The sequence below is a fragment of the Thunnus albacares genome, chromosome 23 (genome assembly GCF_914725855.1).
Source record: "Thunnus albacares chromosome 23, fThuAlb1.1, whole genome shotgun sequence".
In the NCBI taxonomy this organism is placed as follows: Eukaryota; Metazoa; Chordata; class Actinopteri; order Scombriformes; family Scombridae; genus Thunnus; species Thunnus albacares.
The window spans coordinates 14,859,562-14,884,037 of NC_058128.1; the positions used below are offsets into that span (position 1 = coordinate 14,859,562).

Below are 24,476 nucleotides of genomic sequence, written 5' to 3' on the forward strand. Positions count from 1 at the left end.
GAGGATAAAGGGAACAAAAGGTCAAACAGGGTTTTGTGATGACACTTAGTTGTGACAACACTTCTCATACAATCTGTGACAAGATGTATGGGAACAGTGTCAACACCCAAACTCCCCAAGTGTAGCTCACTCCAACCTGACCTCACTATGTGGAGTAGACTAGAATAAGTGTGGTGTGGATTATTCCAATGTTACTTCACACTATACAGTCATGGCAGATCTACTCATAACTGAGGAAATTACATTTTTTAAAGTATTTATTCAGCTCTTATCTAGACTGACGCACAATGAGCAACTGAAGATATAATAGATTACAATACATCTTTAACTTGTGTTTTCTTTTCTTTTGTTTACCAGGAGCTTGAGATCCAGGCACGAGCACATGGGCTCCCAAACATGGCTACAGCTTTGGGGACAGTTGAACTGTCCTCCCATCTCCTCAAACAACAACAGCAGCAGCAGCAGCAGCAACAACAACAACAACAACAGCAACAGCAGTCGTCTCCCCAGGCCCAGCAGCCGCCCCTCTACCAGGAGGACCCAAACAGCGACTACCTCCAGAGGATAGCCGTGGTAGCTGGTGTGCCATCCATCCCCGCCACCGGTGGGCTGCAGGATCACATCACGGGTGCTGATGGCTGCACCACATTTTCCGACCCGCTGTCCCACTTCACAGACTTCTTCAGTGCTACGCTCAAGGAGGAGCACCGGCTGGACGAGATCCTGATGGACGACCCGCTCTCGCCATTTGGCACCGACCCGCTCCTCTCGGCCGGCTCACCTGGAGCCGCATCCAAAGACAGCAGCCGCAGGAGCAGCTTCAGCTCCGCAGAGGGTGACGACCTATAATGGGTGCCCTCTACAGAAACACACTCTTGTTATCTCCTTGTGACAACACGGTTGTAATCCTCAGTGGTAAAGGGCATATACACAGAGCTTTTAAAAGATGGACTGATGGCTCTGGACATACATTAATGACCACTCCCAGGGTTGCAAGTAATTTCAATGACAGCTGACACACCTGACAGTGCCCTTAAAGTGCCACCTGTACATAAAGTGTGTAGTTCTTGTTGATCAGGTGGGTGTTAGAGCTCAATTGGCCCAAAATCTCAGCAGGACCAGAAACAGCCCATTGGACCTCCTGCTCCTCCACCTGCTCTTTAGTATAGACTATAAACATGTATCTCTGCCTCCCGGACAGAGCAGAAACAGACTCATAAGAAAAAGGGAGACATTTATCGGCCTTTATATTAATGACCATGTCTACTGTTTTTTTGGTAAACACTGTGGTAGCCGTACACTGTAACATATTCAGAATAATCACTGAAAGCCTGCCCAAACAGTCCTTTATTTTGCAAAAGGATTTTAAACAATTGCAGTCAGGTTTGTGATTGTGTGATGTGCCTTATTCAAACACCCGGGTTTTGTCTTAAAGAAGATACGAACATGTAACATGATGTACTCACCGCTATGCCTAACATGTCGTCGGTCTTGTCTGTGTCTTTTCAGTGTTTTTGTTATATAAGTGTTTATGTATTTATATATGTTTTAATCCATGTATTCATAAAAAAAGATATATATTATTATCTAACATGTTACCTTTTTTATTCTTAGTAGGGGTGGGAAAAATATAATAAACCCCTTTTTTTTGATACGCTTGATTTTGGCTTCTTGTTGTCATCTCAGTAAAGACATCGCATATTGAAGGTCTGCAATCATACACCATCACACATGACAAAAACCTCTACAGTTCAATTCCTAAATGCTACACATATTCCTTTAAATTTAGAAAATAGTAATAATATATTTCTAAAATTCTGAACACCTTTAGAAAATTCCATGCACAAGTTACCAGCTATCTTTGAGAAAATACCAAGATTTTTCAGTAAAAAAGGCCATTAGAAGTGTATGTCATACTCAAACAACAACAGTGCTCTTACTTTGCTGTGAAAACGTTCACTTGTACTTAAATCTTAATTCTTAATTCTTGACCAGTGGTGGACTGAGTGCAAAATGATCTTGCTGGTCTAGGACTGGGCTAAAAAGAGTAAACAGAGCCTGGAAAAGTTTCATAGGTGAAGGGCCGGCTTACAAGATGCCTGATTGGCAATGAGTGGCAGAAAGGAGGAGAGAGGAGGGAAATTGGATAATAAAGACAAGTAGAGGAGGAGTAATAATTCTGATGAGCCTACTGTGAGCTGATGAGCCCTTGAGGATGAATAATGGCGAGGGATAAAGAGTTGCAACGAGAGCTGTTCGCTGAAGTTTCCTTTGAGGTAAGCAGGATGAAGAGATGTGTCCTTTCACACTGTAGGTATATGATCTGTTCATTAATAAAGTTTCCTGAAGTTTGTTTGCGACGCAGTGATGAAAAACTAATGAAGTCTTAAAAACTCATTGCTTTGTCTAGATTATATATTATGCTGAGTGTTAAAAAATCATTCATCAACATGTAGTTTTCTAATCTTGAAGTCATGCATTAATAATACAACAAACAGACCAGTCTTAAAAAAAACACGCCAATACTTCCCAAGTGGATTTCTCATCAAAGCCTTCATGAATTAATGTTTTAGAGTGTTATTAGCGTCTGTTTCTCTGTAATGAAATCGAAACATTCCTCGCTCGCATCTCCTCTTCAGCCGCAAATAAGGCTGAACCAATCAATCATTACAGAGTACAGCCACTCAAACTACAAAGTGTTGAGTGATGTTTACGGGTAATTGGCCAAAGCAGTTATGGAAGGTAAATATAGATTTTCATTATGCTGAAAACATGAAGAGTATCTAAGAAAGAGTCTGCATGACCGAAATTAAATTTCAAAAGGCTCAATTTACATTTTGATTTTCAATGATTTTTCTTCTTTCTTGTATTACTTAACTTAGGAAAAGTATACAAATCCAGTTAGTCTATCACAGGAACTGATGAAAGTCAAAGCCTGGAGTAGAATAATGCAAAGAGTATCCTTAACCTTAATGAGAGTATTGACAGAATATAAAAAATAAATAAGCACCTATTTTACAAACTTACCCACACACATTCAAATAACTCTTTTGAGGCTGCCTCAGGAGACAAAGCATTCTACTCTGAATAGGAAAGTCAGATTAAACTTTCCTAACTAATTCATTTCTCTCCATATCAAAGGCTATCATGGGCAAAGTTCAAGGCCAGTTATGCGCAGGCTTCAAAAGGAAATGTGGTCGGATGAGGCAACAGTGACATCAGAACAAGCGACTTTTTATTTGGAATATCACAGTTCATCAACCCACGGTTTGGAGACTTACAGGAACTGATGGATTGAGAAAACAGCGTGGGTATCCGATAACACGTTTATGTTAGAGACATTAGCTGCGTATTTTAAGAGGTGAACATACATTATGAACGTGTAAAACAAATTTGGGAAAGTTTGTAATCCTACAAACCTCCCTCTTCCGTCACTTCCTCTACTCTTTACCTAATCTCCTTCATGAGAAACCTATTGGATTCCGGCTTTTTACAATATCTGCAAAAACTGTACACCTTGTAAAATAATCTTTCCATTCCTTTTTGTGTTACTTTTGCATGCACAGCAAAATGGTCTCCCTTAAAGAATTACCTCACTCCCAGGATGAAAGGACTGCTGCTGTATCATATTTCCAACAGCAGGTGGCAGCAATGGGCTGTGGTTCATCATCATCACACACCACACTGTGCCATTTGTTAGTAAAAAGAAACCCCATGCAGGAGTGTGGTACAACAGAAAACAGTTGTGGATTATTAAGTAAGCCAATAAAGTAAAATAATTCTTCCCAGCTTCCTTGATGCCTTTTAGTCTTTACCAATAGTTACCAAACAGTATTTTCATGTATGGAATAGTGCTTTGGCAGTATATGCTTGAGTCCATGGTGCCCCGTATACTTCCTAGTATAAACTGACAAATCTAAAGAAGGCAAGTGATGTCGTGAACCTCACAGCGGAGTCGTTCTGTCACCAAAACAACGTTGTCAGACCTCCTGCCACCCACCAACACTGACACCACCACTGAGCAGGGGAAGCTGTCACCTGTGCAGATGCCACAGCTGCCAGCGTGCTACAATGCACTCACCTGTCGAGCCTGCCATTGGCAACTCTTAATCACCTCCCGCCGAGGTGACTCACTTTGGAGCCTGCACGCACAGGGCCCCGCACACACTCGTGCGCACACAAACAAGCCTAATCAACATGTGCTTGTGTGCAAACGCAAGCAAAAAAGACACATGCATGGATATGCATACACATGCACACGCAAGCACAGGTGTGTATTTCATTGCCACACATACCAGGAAGCTAAGGGGGGGGAAATAACTACCTAAAAGCCCCTTATCAGGATCTGGACTGTGACAAGACTTGTGCACAAATTAGGTGAAATTTGAGTGGGAATAACAATATGACAGCCAGCAGTGAGGCACCAAACATCAAGTGTCATATCTATTTTCAGCTGTGACTCAGAGCTGTGTGACAAACAACACCATGCTCCTTCTCAATCAGGCAGCTCGTCTACTGGAAATGTGGCAAACTAGGCCCTGGATGAATTTACCTTTTAGAAAAAATAAGAAATGATCTGAGGTGAAGGTCAAGTTAAAGGTGAAATTATAAAACTTTGCCAGAGTTTGAGCACTAAGTTTTCATGATTAGCAACTCAAGCTATCAATATTGTCTCTCCAGTGTACTGCAGTAATTCATCCCATGATTCTTTAGGGCACTGGCCTCCATGCTGCTTTTATTAAGGACCACACCCTGACCAGTGCTCGACAAACGCCCACGTCACTAGACTAGCAAGGCCCCACGTGCATTAACGATGGAACACAAGAGAGATGAAAAAAAAAGTGGCTGGGCCTTCTCGAAATGCTATAAAATTAATGTGATTTCCAGAGTTTTTATGAATCGAGCCAGATGCCAAATACATAACTTCAAACAAATTGACTTCCAATTATTGGTGCGGCGCACCACTTCCAGATGTGCAACAGATGGGGCCGGGGCGACCAAAGGTGTCTCAACCCGCGCTTTGTGTTATTCTGCAGTAAAACGGCAGTACAGTTGTATGTGTTTTAAATCACCGTGGGCTGTGGGCTGGAGGTGAAGGGAAGGACAGGGGGATAGCGGAGGAAAAATGAAAGCACATCATTAGGAAAATGTAAATCTACACACTAGCACAGACAGTGGAGCTCCATATGTAGCATTAATACGGCCTGATATTATGTAAAGGCAGACGAGATGCTGGGGCTGAAAGCTGGAGCTGTATCAAGGAGGTGGGGGATTCAGAAATGTAAATGTTAATGTGATCTCTGCTGTATCTTCCAGTGCTGGGATTAAATGGTAAAAAGGAACAATTATGGGACTCGCTTTTTTTGTGCATATGTTAATAGCTTACAATATCCTTGCATGCATAAAGTACATTAGATATGATTAGAAGATATCCACAGTACATAGTTTTATATACCAGAAGGTTTTACAATAGTCATAAGTAGCACTATACTTTGTGCCATTGTTAATGGAGTCTCTTCCTGGAAACTTTAAATAATTTGATTAGTCACTGTTAAAGCTACATAAAAGTAAAACAAATGTGATTCAGAGTAAGAAAAGTAGCTGAGCACGGACTTCTTTTCACTGCAGACGAAAACTAATAGAATATCCAATAGTGGTACGGTGTCCTGGGAGGGTCATGGCTCTGATCCCATTATTACCAGAGACTTGGGCCCTTAGGGAGCCAAAATAGCTGTGTATTTTTCCCAGTGCCCATACTGAAGCAGCCTACTGGGGCCCTATCTACTTCACTAGCAGTCTGCCAGAGCACCACAGGTCCCCTCACCCTCCACCCACCCACCCACCCCTCTGATCCTGAGGGCCAAAGAGCTTCTCCTCGCTTCTCTGTTTTCACGTATCTTAGGATGTCTATTCAAATACACAGCCTTGTGTAATCTGGGTGACCTTGGACTAAATGGAAGCTGCTGAGGAGAAGTCCCTGATTGATTTGTAATTCAAAAGAGGAGCAATGGCCACTGTGCCCCCACCGCCCCTGCCTCCAGGAAACCCCCCCCTCCCCCTCATGAAAAACAAAATGAAGAGCAACATTTAAAAGCAGTCTTCTCTCCTCTGTTTCCTCATGTTTGGTGAGTTTAGGGGCAGCTGGGTAAATGTCAGATTTAGGCATAGTCGGTGCAGGGTGGTAGGATGGGGGGGGGGGGGGTAAGGGAGGGTGTTGGGGGAGAGCATCAATATGATCATCATTAGCAGAGGAAGATAATTGGCGCTGCATGGGCCCCTGCGTTTGGGTGCTCTGATGGGCATCTCGTCTGCATTATTCATTCATCTACCCTCTCTCTCTCTCCTGTACGCTCCCTCTCCTGTTCCCTCTCTCGACCCAGGCCAGGCGCTGGTCCTTAGGAGCTGGACTCATCTATTATAGATGGGTAATTGTTTATTAAATGCAGGCCTGACCCTATTATGCCTATTACCCATGTGCCGCACACCGGTGTGGCTGTATTTTTCCATATTCTAGAAGATCTGACAATCCCCTGTCGAGGACGTGAGGCCGCTTGGCGTGAGTAAGTGTCAGCATCCACGGCTGAGGATGGAGAAAGGGGAGAAAAAATAGACGGAGATAGGAAAAGAGGAAGAAGCCGGCAGGGAGGAGAGGAAAGGAGAAGAGGATGATGAAAAATAAAGCCAATGCCCGCGTGGCTGCCACTGGCCAGAGAAGTCTCCCTCTCTCCTTCTCCTCCAAGGCTTGGATGGATGGAGGCAAAGACAAAGGGTGAGCTAAAGAGATGCTTTGCCTCTCATTACACTGACTCCTAATCTACCTCTGCCCTATCCTGGGCAATCCCTGCTCCAGGCGTTTGGAGGCTAAAGCTTCAAACTAGGCATTTGTCCAAAGCGGATTCATTACCTTAGATAGGACTACCAATGAGCCTGCTAAAATGTCACATTTAAAACTCACACATGAGCCCGAGCTGAGCCAAACTGACACTAGAGGTCAGTATTGTAACAGAGTTCAGATGCCCCCTCTCTTTCACTACCAGACAACAGTGAGCTTAAAGCAGACACAGACATTACAAAAGATAGGAAAGACTGGAAAAATAATTCAGGTAATGGAAATGAATTGAAATGAAATGATTAAGTTCAGTTAATTACTCGGTAGCTTAGGCAAATCAGCTTAACTTATATCAAAATCATTATTTCAGCCAGAACGGCAGATTCACTGGGAAGATATTTAGCCAACATGTACTTAAACCAGTGTATATAAAGTAGGATCGGGCTAATGGATTAGATCTAATACATGTGGCACTCGGTATGGTGACAAAAATAAATGTGCTATTAGAAATTATAGAGCTGGGGGAAACATTCTGGATCAATTTGAAGCCACAGATGGCTTGGAGAAGTCAGAGGGTGGTGGTGGTGACATGTTTCTTTGTCACCGTTCAAGTATTTATATCACCTTAGTATCACTTTGTGAATGACAGTCCTGCTAAATACTAACTTCCTGTTCAGGAAAACAGTTAAAACAGTTCACTCTCATACTGTGAAATAAGTCAAAATACTCAGAGAGATGTCTGTACAACACAACACTGAGGAGAAAGGGGAAAAAAATATCGCCTGGTTTGGATGTACTGCTGTGCTGTGGTATGATGTAGTGATCTGCATGATGGCATGTCACTGGTTATTGGCTGGGTTGAGAGTGATTAACATGGGGTGTTAATTAGTGGGTCGTCAAGAGTGGGTGTGTGGCTAACGACACGGCTCTGAACAGCTCGGTCACACATAAACACACAGCGCAGTTCAGGCCTCCTTTTACAATTAAAATGAATTTGACAATTAGTGCTGAGGAAAATAATTTAAATTACATCTCTTAATATGTTAGGTTTAATCAAAGGCAAAAAAAAAAAAGAAGATACGGCAAATTAAATAATTTCAACAGAAACATAAAATTACAACATGCTCAGGAAAATTCAAAGAACATTACAGGCATAATTTGCAAATGATGACTTTTAGTGGTATACGAAGAACTGTGCTTTAAAAAGTCATTCGTTTTAGACTGTGTTTGAAATGATGTCAAATTATTATGGCTCACATCAATAAAGATGAAGCTATGGAAACGAATGAAACAAAGATTTTTTGCTTAATTCCATCAAGTAGTATTTACTGATAAAATGGAGAGCGAGAAAGAATGTTGTCATTGAAATTTACAGGCCAAAATCATCAGAAATGTAAATGTAATTTTGCATTGAGTGGACCATAAAAAGCAATAAAACCTAAAAAACTGCCACTGTAGTAATAACACAGCTGCAGTTATAATAATAATAACTGTAAACTATAATAAATATACTGTATCTAGCGCAAATCAATAAAGCCTTATTTACAACCTTTTCTAATTTAAAAGCACTCATACAGAAATAGAGCCGGCCAGCAGGAATTCCAGTAGCAGATTTGCCGTAATGCTGTTGAGTTGATTAGAAGAGTGAGAGGAGAGTGACTCAGAGAGTGAGTGAGTGAGTAAGAAGAGAGGAGGGAGTGAGTGAGAGTCAAGCCGCCCCTCTTCCCAAAGCTTATTTATTCCTCTAGCATCCAGCCCACTGATTAGGCAGCTACAGACACTCTTAATGCCTCCCCACAATGAATGAGCTGCTGCAATTTCAATGGGCTTATCTGTTGTGCTGTGTTCAGTAAATAATGCTGCAGCTGTCACTGCCCTCGAACGCATCATCCATGTAGCTAATGCTATGTTGGGATTAGCCGTGTTGAATGAAGTCTTGTCACCGAGCAGGGGAAGCTGTGCCAAGCTCCAAACAGTTTACAGGACCCTCCGCCCCAAGTGGAACAAATAGAATGTAATTAAGGAGAGATGAGAGCATGGAGGAGGTGTAGTCAGACAGGGGATGCACACACACAAACACATACTCTCGAATGCACATTTACCCCTGCAAATGCAAATGCCTCTTTGTTAGTTGCTGTGCCTTTTAATACCCAGAGAGAGTAAAATACCTTTTTTTCCACATTATGGAATTTGTCATGTTCAGTTGGAGCTGTCATAGCTAGAACAGTGTGCGCTAATGTGTGTAATCTGCTTTGCAACACATCAATTATGATGGATATTGCTCCACCGCCATGCTTCCAGGGTTTTTATATAAGCCTGCAGGGGAATCAGTCTTTTCTTGTTAGGCAACCTGTTTAGTAAATAATGATCCACTTTGAGCCTGGCTGATGCCGTATAATGTGATGTGTGTGCATGAGTGTACACATGTGCGCCTGTGTGTGTGTGTGTGTGTGTGTGTGTGTGTGTACAGTGTAGCATGTGTGTGGCGGTGCTTTGGTGCACGAGGATCAAGCCTACTAGATCAAAAAACACTTACGTGCAAGCTGGAATTCAATCATGCTAGCGCTGTGAAACCCACGTCACCCAGAAACCTAAACCGCTTCTGAACGTGCTACGAGGCCATATGTAAAAACTATAAATATTATCAGTGACTTGTAAAAGTATTTTCAGAGCTGTCTGTGCTAACGAAGAGGCTGACATAAAAATAATTATGTCTTACACTATGTCAAGCAAAATTTAATTTTATTTCACAAATCAGGTTATACCAATCCCTGTTTTTCTTGCAGGGATGCTCGGGGTTGTAGGTACATCACCTCTTCTTCTATTGTCATCTTCCCTCTTCTTATCCAGTTATCACAACTTTATTTATCTGTTTTACCACCTTTACCTCCTGCTGTCCCAAACTTTCCACTTTCTCTTTCTTCATGGCTGTGGGTGAGCCCTGGCTTTCTTTTGCACCACCTCTTTTTTTTTTCTTTCTCTGAAGCAGCATCGGTTCTTGAACTCCCTTCGCTTGTGTTATGAATTATGTTTCTCCGGCTCACGCGCTCTGCCTTGCTTTCTCCCGGACAGGGCAGCAGAAAACACAGAGAGAGGGGCACAAATTTAATTTTATACTTCCTCTGAATCCAGTGGGCACACTCCATTCCCCTCTCCATCTCTAACATAGTCCTATTTTTTTCTGCGGACCACAGATTTGAAGAAAGCCAGTCTTCTTTAAACAATCCCTAACTTTTGCTTGCCTTTGAATCATTCACCTCCTGGTTTGCTCTCCTTCACAGACGCAGAACAGAGGGCTGCAACATTTAGTTAACTTACTCGTAGTAACCTCCGATGACCAAAAACAGTAGGGGTAACAGCGTTTCTTTTGCCAAAGCACATTTTGACAAAACACACGAGTTGTTAGGACTTTTCAGTTAAGGGACAAGGCTTTCTAAACTCCGGGGCCCACCCTGCAAGCTGGCTCTTCTCAGCTGGAGTAATGTTTTGCCAATATGCTTGAGAAGGGCTTTAGCTTGGGGCCCTTTGTGAGCTGCAACGGATCACATGGAGATCCCTGTCAGATCCCCACTACACTACACTTCATTCAGCCAGTCAGTCAGTCAGTCAGTCAGTCAGTCATTCCGTCAGCGAGGCAGAGAGGCAGGTAACAGACAGGGAGAGAGAGGCCCTTCACTTCTAGATGAACACATTCTTTAGTGTCAGCATAAAACCCTGAGCTGCACTGGGACCCCCTCACAGACACAGCTCTGTGTATGTGTTTTTCTTTTGCGTGTTGTGAGTGTGCAGCGGAGATGCACATTCTCATGTCTTCATACACCTCTGTCAGACTGAAAAACCGCTGAGATTTTGGAGGCTTAATCTGAGATTGGGACAGACACCACTGGATATTCTATTTACTCCATGCAAGCCGCTCCCCAATGTCCCATAAAGCCCCTCGCCTCTGAACTAAGCTGGTCAGGGTTAAAGCTCCCCAGCGACGGGAGACTGAGTACCTGCCCAGAGTGTGTGTCAGTGTGTTTATGTGTAATCTGTCTATGTGAACACAAAGCCCTGTCCCCCCGCCTCCCTCCGGTGTAATGGCTTTATTTATGAAGTGGCACCAGCAGTAACAGGCAGGCGATAAAGGAGGAGATAGTGCAACAAAGTCGCACGCCATGCCGTGGCCTGCAGCCATGCTATCCTTATGGCTTTTAAAAAATTGATACTATTTGACGCAGTGTGTTTATCATGCGAGTGAGAGGCAGGAGAGGTGAAGTAAATACTGCTGCTAGAGAGGCAGAGTATAGGAGGTGATCATTCTCTCACTGCAGGAATGTGTTTACTTTGACCACTGAGAGATGAGAGATTTTTAAAAGTTGATGTAAAGATGATGACGTCCATAACTCTTCTCGAAGAAACTTTTCTGTTGTGAAGATTTTCTACCAAAATATGACATGAAGAGGAAGGATGTACAGTAGGATTTGAACAGCAACAGAAACATCAACATGTTTTATTCGAGTAATAAATACATGCTTAGCAGAAAACAAGGTGATAAATCTTGTCACAGTGTAATTTAAAACTTATTTCTTAAACATTCAAAACTTAAACACACTTGAGCTTGAGTGAAGAAAAAGCCAAAATTTGCTTTTTCCCAGGGAATGAATGGTTTTGTAGACACCCCACCTGCACCTGGGGTACTTTGCACACACGCGCACACACACACACACACACACACACAGAGGTGTGCCTCTAAAAACAGAAAATGAGGACATTTCCTCAGTATTCCCCACGGCAATGGCCTGCTGGCCAATGAGACCAGCAGGTTTCGTAGAGATGCAGAAACCTGTTAGAACACACAGAACTCATTCAAACTCTTCTGCATGTCCTCTTCCTCTCTTCCCTTTTTCTTCTCTTGTACTTTTTCGAACTCTCTCTCCCCCTCCCGCACACTGTGCTTAAAGTTTGTGTGAGTGACTGAGAGCATTAACCTCTTTACCGCAACCTCCACTCCAACACACCTGTGCACCGGGTAAACCCGTCATTAAAATTAACATATGACTTGCCATTAAATGAGCACATTTCACCGTGTTTTTCTTTCTCGTTTGTGCCATTGCAAGCAAACTGCTGACTGAACCCAACGGTTCTCTGGGGTACCATTCCTGATTTGTTTACCTGAATAACTAACATGATTTACCGTTTCATTCAGACACAACGACACTGAATTGATGGCGTCTGACTGCGACCAACAGTGCGTGACGGCAAAAACAGCGGTGCATTCACATGTACAATGACAACATGGTTTAATGTAAACCAAATGCCTACACAAGTGCTGTTACTGAACAAAATATCTCCCTTTGCAAAGTTGATTTGTGAGGCGAGGCTGCTGTCATCACAATCACCTAGTGTGTGTGTGTGTGTGTGTGTGTGTCAGAGAAGAGAGACTAAAGAGAAGAAGAGGTGAAGACACTTTCTCACCGCTCATGACTCCTCAAGACTAAATATAGCGTCTGGCTTTTGTAGCCTCTGTTAGATCCCATATTTCAGTCTGACCCCGATCTGAAGATAAAGCAGGAGCTCACTGTTTCTCCTCTTGTCTCTTTTTTTAACTCTGATGACCCCACCCCCTCTAACCGACTGAATTGTGCCTAAATTTACAGCTAAAACAACAGAGCGTGGGCCTTTCAGATGTGTCATCTCAGTAAACTGCTCGTTTATTAGCGGAGATGTTATATTCGCTGTCACGCCGAGGTCCCATCTTGTTTTGCCAGGTGGACTATGGGGCCCTTCCCGCCTGCTCCGGCTGACTGTTTTGATCCAAAGCAGCTGGTAGGACGCGATACCCGTTTAGTCTGAGAAATCAGCTTGTACAAACACACACCTCGTTCGCTCTGTAGCCCGGCACAGGCCAGTGCATCTGCCAGCCATTATAACCTCATATCTGCCTTGTATCAGCCTTCTCGCAAAATAAGCCAGATCCTGTTTCCAGGCCAGCAAATAAACAAAACAGGCCTCAGGCATCATTATTCATTATTAAAGATGATATGGCTCAGGCAGGGGTATTTTTGACAAAGTACACCTGCACTGCCCACATCTTTCCACCCTCAGAAAGTGGCTCGGTCTGCATACCCAAACTCTCATGGGAGATGCCAAGTGCTACTCACAGGTGTGGTGGGTTAAACATGCTGCAACTGCCAAGGAGTTTAGGTGACATGTCTTTAAAATATGCGATCACCTCATGCGGAGTTCATCATTTTTATTCATTTATTCATCTTCTCATCAGACACAAAAACCAATTGAAAGTTAGTGTAAGAACCTGTGAAAACTCGAACTTATGGAAAACTCTTGTAGTCGTCCTGACACATACAAGGTACAAACATGCAGCTGATGGCTGTATGTTGTCAGTCATTCCAATGAAAAACTGCCAGGCTGATAAAAAAAAAAAGTGCTGCGTTAAGCAACTCTGGGGTGTCACAGTGGTTGAAGTTAACTTGTAGGCCTACTGAGCGCTTCTCCCCAGAGTACAAAATTGTTACAAAGTAAGGAAACGCTTTTGCGTTGATGGAGGGAAACCGAAAAGCCACTACGGTTGGTTACAAGGACTTGAAGCTTGAAGACGCCCTCGCCGCACTTCCAGCGGTGAGAGATGGGAAGAAAGAGAGAGCAAGAAAGCAAGGTTGGAAGGTAAAGATTGAGGAAAAAGCGGAGGGAAAGAGGCGTAACATAAGAGAGGGAATGAGAGAAGAGTTTTGTGTGTGCAAATTAATGTGGATGTGTTTGAAAGGGTGAAAGGGAGGTGGGTAGTTTTGGCTTGTTTTCTTTGGCGCAATTGCCCGGAGAAGCAGCCACGAACAGGAAGGTCTAAAAGTTAATTACATCAGCTGTCTGAGCCAAAATAAATGTCAGCCCCCTGATGGACGCCGCAACACCTCCTCGCCTCTCACTTGCCTCTCAGCAGGCACTTCAACTGCTTTAAGTTATCTCAGTGCAAACGGCCTGGATACAATTTTATGCAAAAAAACAGCATCTCTGAGATCAACTGAACATCTCAAGTGAAACATATTTTGTCTTATTCTGTAAATGTCTACATGGGCCTGAGTTTTTGTCCATCTCTCCGCTAATTTTCCTGCATCTGTTTCTCCGTATGCCTTTTTACGCATGTGAATGTGCTTCTGAGTCACCACCATGTTCGTTTCCCCCTAGCTATGTTCATTAACCAAGCCCTGCTCCAAAGCACCGCTCCTGGTCTTTTCTTGCTCCTTAATCATTCTTAATTTCACATAGCACCTACGGGTGTCCTTCCTTGCCCACTGCTTCCACCCGTTCCAGCCCCTCCGGCCTCCCCTCCTGCGTTGTCAAGCCGCAACTCTTCACACACCCCAAAAGACTGCCGGTACCAATCCAAACCCCGAGCCTCCATGCCATTCAACCTCCCAGCCATGTGGACTTTAAAACATGTTATCTCCCAGTACACTCTGATGATCCCTGCAACATTAGCATAACTTAACACAGCACCTCTGGTCAGCCTTTGTAAATCACTACAGTGAGAGAGAGCACACTTTGACACTTGGAATAAGATAATGTTCTCTACTAAGGGGTCATAACAAAAAAAATTATTTGTATAAAGTCTATAGAAAAGACTTTGACTTGGAGTTTGAAGGCTCATATGGTGCTAAAATATTGCACAACGGTTTATAATGCTATGAGACGGGATTTCAAAACTCTGAAAACTTATCACAACAGCAATCATTTGATCTTCCTTCACAACAATCGCCAGATATACAGTAGAAATATGGTGTTCACATTGTAAAGCTCTCCTGGGAATGTGTGATTGCCTGCGAATCGCAGTTCTCAAAAGTTGAATCAGGTTCAGCTTGTTTGACAGATGACCCCGCATTTTTTTCGCTGGAGCCCTCTGCGTCTGAACCCCCGAGGGTATTGTCTGGCAACACACTGTGGCAATCACAAGTTAAACTGTGTTACTCTACTGTTCGCCTCACAATTGCTGAGATGAAGGATGAAATGATTGTCACTAAATGTTTCCGAAGTTGTAAAATGCATTGTTTTAGCATCTGACAAGCCTTCAAACTCATGAATATATTACTCTAACTGGATTTCTTGGAATGCATTTGATCATTTTACCAATACCTGTAACCATACTGCCACACCAGCACCTCCCTTGTGTCCTGTTTTCAGCCTGAACACCAGTTAAGATCATCAGTGCCCATCAAAATCAACTCAAACTGACTGTTGTTAGCTTTTACAAGCTGTTTTGCTTTCAAAAATAATGTAGGGGATTTCTTCTTTTCTCTTTTAGATCTAAATTCTACTCCAAACAAAATTATAGCTTGAAATTTTTAAACTTGGGTTTTTGCTTCCCTTGCTAGCTCACTAGCCATCAGCTCAACCAACGGTTAGCAACATTACTGAAGCTTCAATTTGATACTTTAGCTTGTATTCTAATCAGAAGCTTAATAATAAGACAGTGTGAGTTAAGACACCTGAGAGCCCTTTTTATGTCGAGGAGGAGTTTTTCAACTGTGATGAAACACAGTACTGCCTGTGCATCTTTCTCTGAGACGTGGTGAAGTAAGAGTGGGCGGGCAGATGGTGGAAGGCGGCACGTTCCGCGTCTTCCTCACGCTGTCAATTCTCGCATCCTCTCCTCTCTTGTCTTCCTCTCTCCTCTATAGTCTCCTCTCCTCCTCTTTCCACTCATGGCGGGAGCAGTGCGTGGGAGTTGCTCAGGAGACATCATCATGAGCCACTTCACTCGAGTGCTGCCTTCAATCAGCCCTCAAATTAATATTAATCATTTCTCCATCCCCCCATACAACAACCCCTTCGTCTCCGCGCTGCCGCTGATAAATACTGATTTGAAAAGAAGCAATAAATAAAGTATTTACAGGCGTATATGGAACGTATGTCAATGACCACACCTTTATCATGTCTTTCTTTCTCTGTACGTCTTTCTGTCCCAGTGGTTTTACGGTTCAAACCGCCGTTAAAGCCTTAATTGTCCCTAATCACTGCTGAAGGTCATGGCTACTCAGCAATACATCTCCCTTCCTCTGCCATGTCCTTCTCATCTCTCCTCTTTTCTCCTCTCTTTTGCAGCCCCTTACTTTCCTATATTTCTCTTCTCTCCTCAGGACAAGACTCTGGAACCAACTGTCCATTACAAATCTTCAAAAACAAAAAGGGTGGAAAAAAAGGAGTGAAAGCATAATTAGGACCTTAGTTTTCTGACTTTTATTTCCACAAGAATGTATATGAAACAGACATCTACAGCCTTGCTATTAGCAGGCATGCTGCCTCCCAGAGAGAAATAGACGGAGAAAGACTGAGAGATGGGAAGAAAATATGAGCCCTAAAATCAAAAGTGATCATCCAGTGGAAAGTGTGTGTGTGTGTGTATATGCGTGTGTGAGTGAGAGCGAGCGTTGAAGATGTCTGAAGGTCAGGGAGACATTGAGGCAATCACACTAATGAAAACAAACGAGGGATGCAGTTGGAGGGAGAGGAGGAAAGAGAGAAAGGGACACAGGGAGAGATAGTTAAAAAAAAAAAAGGAGAGAAAGGAAGTGTGCATGTGCGTGTGTGTGTGTGTGAGGAGAGATAGTCTGCCTTACCTCAGACTAATCAAACACAACACAGTGCTATAAAAGGCCGGTGAGAATGTACAGATACATAAGCGAATTCTCACAGCCTGCCATGTACTGTTCTTTTATTTACATGCCCTCCTAACCTTTAGTGAGGATGGAGGACGCACACAAACACACACAGACACACGTTGTACTGTACATACGCAGGCAAACACACACAAACACACATACACATGGCAATAGCAATATGTGAAGGTTATTCCTGCAGAGGGATGACAGTGTTTATTCAGGGCTAGCAGGCACACTCTGTGACATTCAGCTTGGAGAAAATGATTAATGCGACAATATACATAGGCACGAGGAATAGCAAAAAAAGTGTTGAACTATTCCTTCACAGAGAGCAGAGGCCTTTGTAGCCACCTATACGTACATATAATTGTCTTTCATTAGCTCCCCGTGCTACATTTTTGTGTCTGCAAGAACGAGTTGAAATTACAGTGATTATGAATCCAATATCTGATGCTTTGTCAGTTTTCATATCAAAAACCCCTAATTCATTCAAACATTTAATATAAAGGGACAAGGTGAGAGAGAGAGAGAGAGAGAGAGAGAGAGAGAGAAAGAGAGAGAGAGAGAATTAAGAAAGGAAACAAAAGTTTGATTCTGAAGAAATGAGAGGGTGGGCGGAAAGGAGAGACGTACATGAGATGTAAGTGAATAAAACCTCCATTACCAGATTGAATGTAAAGGAAGCGTGTTTTTAATTAACATCGCTGCTAATTAACGAGTGGTTATAGATCAAAAAGAGAGAGATACAGAGGCACATGTGATGTGATGTACAGTGCGCACACACATTCACACTGCCTCAAGTACACGTACACACACATAATCACGCTGTGATTGCGCTCCCCACCTGATCACGCGCTATCCAACCAATCAGTCAACATGTGGATCCAACGGCTTCCCACCAATAACGTGAGGTGGAGATCATTGAGATATTAGTAGTAATCAATAAGCAGAGGGCCTACCACTGCAGTTAAACCTTCCCTAGAGGAGAGGCACTGCCTCAGGCAGAGAGAAGTGAGGAGCGGTGTAAAAACATGCACTGCAAAACATACCAAGGCCTAAAATTATATATATATATTTTTAAAACAAATAGTCCAGCTGGAAGTTTTTTCTTAACCTAACAACTCTGGGGGCAATGGAATTTATTTTATTATGAGAGCATCTTCTTTTAAAGAAGCTTTTCTGATTCAGAATAATCCTTGATTACCCACCCACTGTTCTGCCTGTGGGATGCTAGCACTATGAAGAACTGTCACATACTGCCAGCACGATGAAAACATGAATATGAACATGTAATATATGTTATATGATAGATTACACCCATCTTTTGGGTCAGTGTGGTTATTTTCAAAAACAATACACCTTCATAAAAAGAATCCAGGTATAATACGCAGAAGAGTCTGTAGTTAAAACCTTAAAAATAAGGTGTCTCCACAGGAAAGGATGTTAAAGGGTTGAAATACCAGTTTGGGTGGGTAATTTTGAAATAAAACATAAGAGATGATTTGGTAGGAAATGGGGTCAAAGCGTTAAAACAACAGAGAGAAATTAGGACAGAGGTTGTGTGTATGAAAAGAAAGGAAGAAGGGAACAGTTGAGTTAGTTTTATCTAGTTCTTTAAAATATATTTCACACCATGTCAGTTAAGATGCTATTAGTTTAGTCCCTGTTAAAATTCAGCACATTACATTATTACAGTAAACCAGCCACCTACATAGATAAACCTGCTGGACAATATTTAAGTGAACTGTAGAAAAAAATGTCTACTTTAGTATAGTCTATTCATTTTTACTGTTTTTCTCAGAGGATGTGCAAGATCTGCAAACTGAGTAAGATTCTACGATTACATTGGTTTCCAATGCAGGGAAATTCCACAAAACAAGAGCCAATACACTAAAACAAGGTAAATTAGGACCATAACGTTACCACTAAGAAGACACACTCTCTCCAATCTAGAAAAGTTGTTATACGTTTAATTGGAAACAAGTTAAATGAAATTACATCACCTACTAAAAAATTAAGACTCTAAATTAATCATTTGGAATGATAAATGCAAGACTTATCTGCCTGATTGGCCTGGTCAACTAACCAACCACTCAGCCAGCCAGCCAGTCAATCCAACAGTCAGCAAACCATTAAATCAGCAAACGATCCAGTCACCCGGGCAGCCAAACAAACTGACTCAGCAGCTCTCAGACAGCATCCTGGCTGAGCTGAGCTGCTCTGTGCTGGCCTATTCCACTTCAGAGGAAGCCCTCCAGTTTATTTTTCATTGGAAGGGGATTTGGCTGCTATCAAGTGGTAGCAGCCCAGTATCAAACACACGTCTGACTTGTAAACAGGCAGCTGGCAGCTCTCCAAGCTCCCCACAGCGTGCAACGCGGCCGAGCCAGGCGGAGTGGAGTTGTGACACTGATCCCACCCGTATCACTCCCCGACAGCCAGCGCTAATAGACCCTTCAAACACTCTCACCTCTATCTATATTTTATTTGAGACATGCCATGTCTGTTGTGTGTACACGTGTTTATGTGGGTGTTTGCGTGCTACGACTCTGGATGTGCATTACGTTGTGTGTGTGCGTGTGTGCATCTTCTGCCTCCTGCGTGTCTCTCTGGATGAGGCATCTTCTTTATTGCTTGTTGACATGGATCCCTTTAGCCCTTAACAGGAGTCAGCGGGAGGGCTAAGCTGCTAACCAGCCACTCTGAGACATACACACACACACAGAAACTCACACATTGCACTGCTTCACTAGTCGAAAAGCATTATTCAGCAGGTCAACAGGCACTCTGACTGCTTGGGAGTGTGTGTGCGTGCATGTTTGTGTATACAGTATGTACGCGTGTGTCAGATGCGTATGTGAGTGCTCGCGCCGAGCGCTTCAGGCTAAGGCACTCAGAGTGAAATTATGTTCTCAGACTGGCTCCGTGTTGCCCTCTTTATCCTGACAGGCGAGGAAACAGCCACAAATAAATAAGCAGAGAGCTCTCTCCCCAGACGTGACCGCCATGGCATACTAGCACTCCAGAAGACAGCGTGAAGAAAACAGAATTGTATTTTATTGTAGGGGCGGCAGGGGACTGTGACTCGATAAGCATGGTGTATTTGTTGTATTTGTGCCACTTAAAGTAAAGCTGCTTCTGTGGGAATAGTTAAGGGGGCGTGTGAGGACACAACAAGCATGAGAAATTTGCTTCTGGGGCAAAGGCCATTTACAGTTCCAGGCAGTTTTTTTTTAATGCAACAAAACCGCACTTTATTGAATACAATAAGAAGGTTATTTAAATGATTTTGTTTTCCAAAAATAACAATAATATTTTTTCACTGTAAGCTGAAGTCTGCCATGCTTTTTAAGTAATAAAACGGTCACACTTACTGTGGCTACAAATGCTCTCCACACTCACACAGGTGTTTTCACTTATACAAGCTAATTAGACCTCTGCTCAGGATGAAGTTGGGTGGAGCTGTGCTGGAATAATGTGAGGTCAACAAACTTCGTGAACCAATACTATATAAATACCGAATCCACCCACACAATCTTCAGATGAGGAGTGTGTTCTGTTACCCATACTACCATACTATTTAGTATGCCAGACAAAGATTTGGTATGTCCCAATACATAGTATGTCAAATGCAGTACACCAAAAGTACCAGGATGTCCTATTACATCTGCATTTTGCAGTATTCAAGCCATAGATGCATAAAGAGAACTGGATACAGTGCCGGAAGCAGGGCCTTGTTCATTCCTATGAGAGTTGCTCAGTGAACGCATGAAGCCAAAAAAGCCACTTCCTGCTGTTCAGAAATTACCTGGATGAAAACATACTGCACACGCTCTATGGGCACCATGCGCCCATACACTATGCTCACTAGAAACTTCCGCTGGTTGAGACGGCTAACTTACAGTTAAGCTCTCTGGCTAACTTGAATGGGGATAAAACGATTCAATTGTGCGGCTCTTCTAGACTTTCGAAATGTGATTGGACCGAATGGATCAAATTCTGATTGATGATTCTGAGTGAAATGAGTAATTTCGAAAAAAGTATCCACTGATTTACAGATGTCTCTTTCTTCAACAGTACGCACTTTGTAAGGGCAGCTGCAGTACATACTAAAAGTAAAACGTAAAAGTATGCAATTTGGAACACAGCAGAGGTTTAATTAGGCAAATGAGTGAAAACATCTGTGTAGGTTTACCGAGGGTGTCTAGGGCTCTTACCTTGACAATCTACAACACTATTAGCTCCTTTAATACAAATGAGCTACGAGCTAAACCTATGTGGTTTTTCTAAGAGATCAGTTCAAATAGAGAAAGCTTGTAAGATTGAGAGTTTAAGAATTGCATCATGAAATGTGCAAATAAATATTAAATTATTACTGTGATGTTTTTACCAGAATTAGTATGAAATAGTTTGTAAAAAATAAATTTAATCACTTAATTAATTTACTTAATTTACTCAGTCATAGCTATAGTCTGACATTAGCTTTTTGAAAGTGACAGCAATAAATATTAGAGAGTTTAAAATCTGATGAAGACTTTTTGACACAAACACATTTTTTTTATATAAAAACAACAAGATTTCTTAAATTTGTTTTTGAAGACCCTGGCAAAGATATGTACTGATCGTGACATTGTATAGTTCAAAAATAAACTTGTCTTGACCTCAAACATGTCTTTACCACTCTTGTTACTTTAATCATCTTGTTTTCAGGCAACATATATTACATGCCAATATAATATCTCTGCAATAAGCTAACATCGGTTAAGCACGGGGTCATATCCAAATCTGATACTGTCTACATTAAAACACCTTGATTATATATTAACATAAGAAAATCAAAATTCCTTCATATGAACGTCATGAATATTTTTTAAAATGATTTCTAACCAAAAAACACTAACCATGTCAAATCAGTCATCAGATGTCAAAAAAAACAACAGCAACCTGGATGTCAAATAGTAAAGCAGTGAAAGCAGGTGAGTTTTCAGGTCTTATATCATTGCTTCCCAGCATGAACCTCCAGAACACAGTAAATTCTGACTCACAACCCGCCTCCTCAATACCACATTAAAGTCGAACTTTCAGCCTCACCCAAAGGTTTCCACCCTCACCCTCACTGTAAACAGCAATAAGCTAATGTGATGGCTGACCTTAGCGGATATTCAGTTCATACAAACAAGGTCTCGTTGGAGAGGCTAATAGAGCACACAAAGGCAGAGGCCAGGTTATGCGGTTTCATAATGAACAGCCATTTTGTTTTTGCTTTTCTAGCCAGAGGGAATCTAATCGATTTTTTGTGTTGACAGCGGTTTTATTTAAATGTCCACAGCAATAAAAAAAAAGAAAAGAAAAGAAATAAAAAGGAAAAAGTGAGTGTTCAAATGGTGGCTGATGATAATGAAAAGAAAACCCCTCCCCAGCTGGCCTATAAAAGACTTGCAGAGAGACATCTTTGAAGGTTCTCCTTCAAAGCCCCGGCTTGCCTCCACAGCTGCATCAGGGGATTTCTGTTATTAATTGAAGTTAATTTTCTGGGATATCAGTTTGCTGGGCACGTGGGAAAGATTGATAGCCCCCACGCGTCTCCTGAGTGTTGGGATGTGGAGGGGGACGGGCGAGAGGACAGAGAAATGACACTGTTCCCTCACCATCCCAGAACCTGGCTTTCACTTTTATCATCCCCAAATCAAATTACAAACATCGGAGGCCAACCTTGGCTGGAGGAGATTTCCATAAGATTAATTAGGCTGGCTAGCCAAAGACAGAGTGGGCAGGGAAAATATAAAATAATAAATATAGGGAAGGGGTGGGGGGTTAGTGATGGGGATAGGGATGGGGGGTTGGTAGAGGGATAGGGGATGAAATGTGTGCGTCTGTGTGTGTGTGTGTGTTGAATTTGTGTGAGAATGGGCAAGTCAATTGGACAATGGGTAATTAGTGCAAGCAGCAGATTCTCAAAGGCACGGAGAGGACAGCCGAGCGGGGGCTCTCCGTTGGCCCTGTGATGTGGAGGGCCGTACGGCGGGGCCCACATTTAATTAGCGCCACTTTGATACCCACAGGAGTGCCAGGGGCCCCGGGGCAACCTAAACAGTGACTGACAACCCCACACCTCCGGACGCTCCCTGCTCTCCAATTATAGATGCACCAAGCTGAGAAGGCCCAGTGTAAACCCTCATACAGAAGCTCGCACATGTGCACGCGCGCACACACACATGCAAATACGTACACACCTTTGTACTGTATGTGCACAAAATGCCCAAACAAGCCAGCCAACCAGGCAGCTGGCTCCAACCTCTCCCGATTTGTGTGCTACAAATTGGCATTTGGATTAAATGGAGCTTGAGATGCCCTGAAGGCGGGAAGAGAAGACAATCTCTCACCTGGCCTGATCTGCTACCAGAGCAGACGTTTAAAATGAGGATTAATTTTAGGGGTTGGTGTGGGTGGGTGGGGGGGGGGAAGCAGAAAAATCCTCTGCTTCTGTTTTCTCAGACAAGGCGCATTAGCAAACAGGGGGTAAAAACAGGCACATGCAAGCACGCACACATACGCAAACACACACACAAAGCCTTGGCGTGCCAGTGTACAATCTGCAATATTAATGTGTAAAAGCGAGTCTGAATAAGTGACTGGAAAGCAGGAGCTTTTGCTGTGTTGCACTAGTCTATTTTTAATGTGCAGGGATGTGCCTGACACCACAACATTTTACAATGCTTGAGTTGTGTGAACAAACAATGCCGGGGTCCATGAATTATGCAACTGCAGTGTTTTCATCCAACCCAAAACACATATTTAGTAAACAAACTGCTTACTCTTTAGCTAACAAGATGTTTGTGTAAATAATAGATATTCAAATCTGTTCTGCCGACACAGAGGAAGAAAGTTGCCGTGTAATTTCTTGTATTATTTAGCACGTTCTCTTTTCCTCTCGCTCTCTTGACTCCCTCGTCGGCAATTCACGGCACCTCGTTGACAAACACATAAATGAAAACATCAACAGACACGGTTGTTGTTCTTTCTCAATATGCCTTGTGAAAACACGTCTTTTTTTCCTCCCAGTAACAGCCCCTGCCTGTCATAAATGAATTACCAGACTTTGAAATATTAATCCGCATGACACACATCCTTCAACAAAGGAGGGAAATATGAAGATTTTCACAGTGACAAGCTAACGCTGACTGCTTAGATTTTTAATCAAAAGAAATCAATAGGATAAATATTGTATATAAAAGATGGCAGCGCTAACAATATGGCATCTAATCACATATCTTTGCTTGTGCTGTCAAAGATGGTTCCTGTACAAGTCTCTAATGGGAAACCGCAGCGGCGTGTTCAGTCATGATGAAATGTGGAGACTTTCCTGGAACGTACCGGTGTCGTCGCCCCCCCCCCCCCCAAACAAAGACAGCGTACACAAGGAGCCATGTTGTGTTTATCCAGGGACCAGCAGGTTGTGTTGTTTCATCAATAAAGCTTGTTTGATTGGGGATTGCCTCTAATCGATAGAGGAAATCAAACAAACAGAGACTGCTAATGGCTGGATAATCAGTGACAAAGCTCTGAAATCCACTAAAAGCCCAGGGGTTTGATCCACCTCACACCTCAGGGCAAGAGGAGGGGCTTGGGGAGCGTTACGTGCAACTGCGCATCCACGTAACAGGCTACCTGCACATAAATACACATGCAAGACAAATGCATAAACAGGTTTAAAGGCAAGCAGTTGATGACAACACGAGCAAACACCTACAGTCTCATACAATTTTCATTAAATGGGGAAGAAACTCTGAAATCTGATGTACAGTATACATATAATGAGATTATGCTTCTCTACTACAAAAGGAGGTGGTGAAAATAGTGTTAAATGACAAAAACACAAAAATATTTTCAAGTGTTCATTATGTGGACCAGTTAACAGTTGGTTTACGGTTGGCACTTTAAAGGGTAGATTCACAATTTTTCAAGTCTGTCCTAAAATAAAAGTTGCCCAAATG

General features: G+C 42.6%; 2 protein-coding genes across 9 annotated transcripts in view; one reads left to right on the forward strand and one right to left on the reverse strand.

The window, feature by feature from the left end:
- tfec (transcription factor EC) overlaps window positions 1-1,633 on the forward strand; it is a 58,878-nt gene extending 57,245 nt beyond the window's left edge. For all 8 annotated transcript variants that reach the window (XM_044342624.1, XM_044342627.1, XM_044342628.1 and 5 more), the window contains one exon: window positions 358-1,633. In XM_044342624.1, coding sequence (XP_044198559.1) covers window positions 358-849 — 492 coding nt within the window. In that variant the 3' untranslated portion in view covers window positions 850-1,633. The remainder of the gene's footprint in view (window positions 1-357) is intronic.
- Window positions 1-24,476, reverse strand: part of mdfic (MyoD family inhibitor domain containing) — a 220,951-nt gene that overhangs the window by 48,474 nt on the left and 148,001 nt on the right. The window lies entirely within an intron of this gene.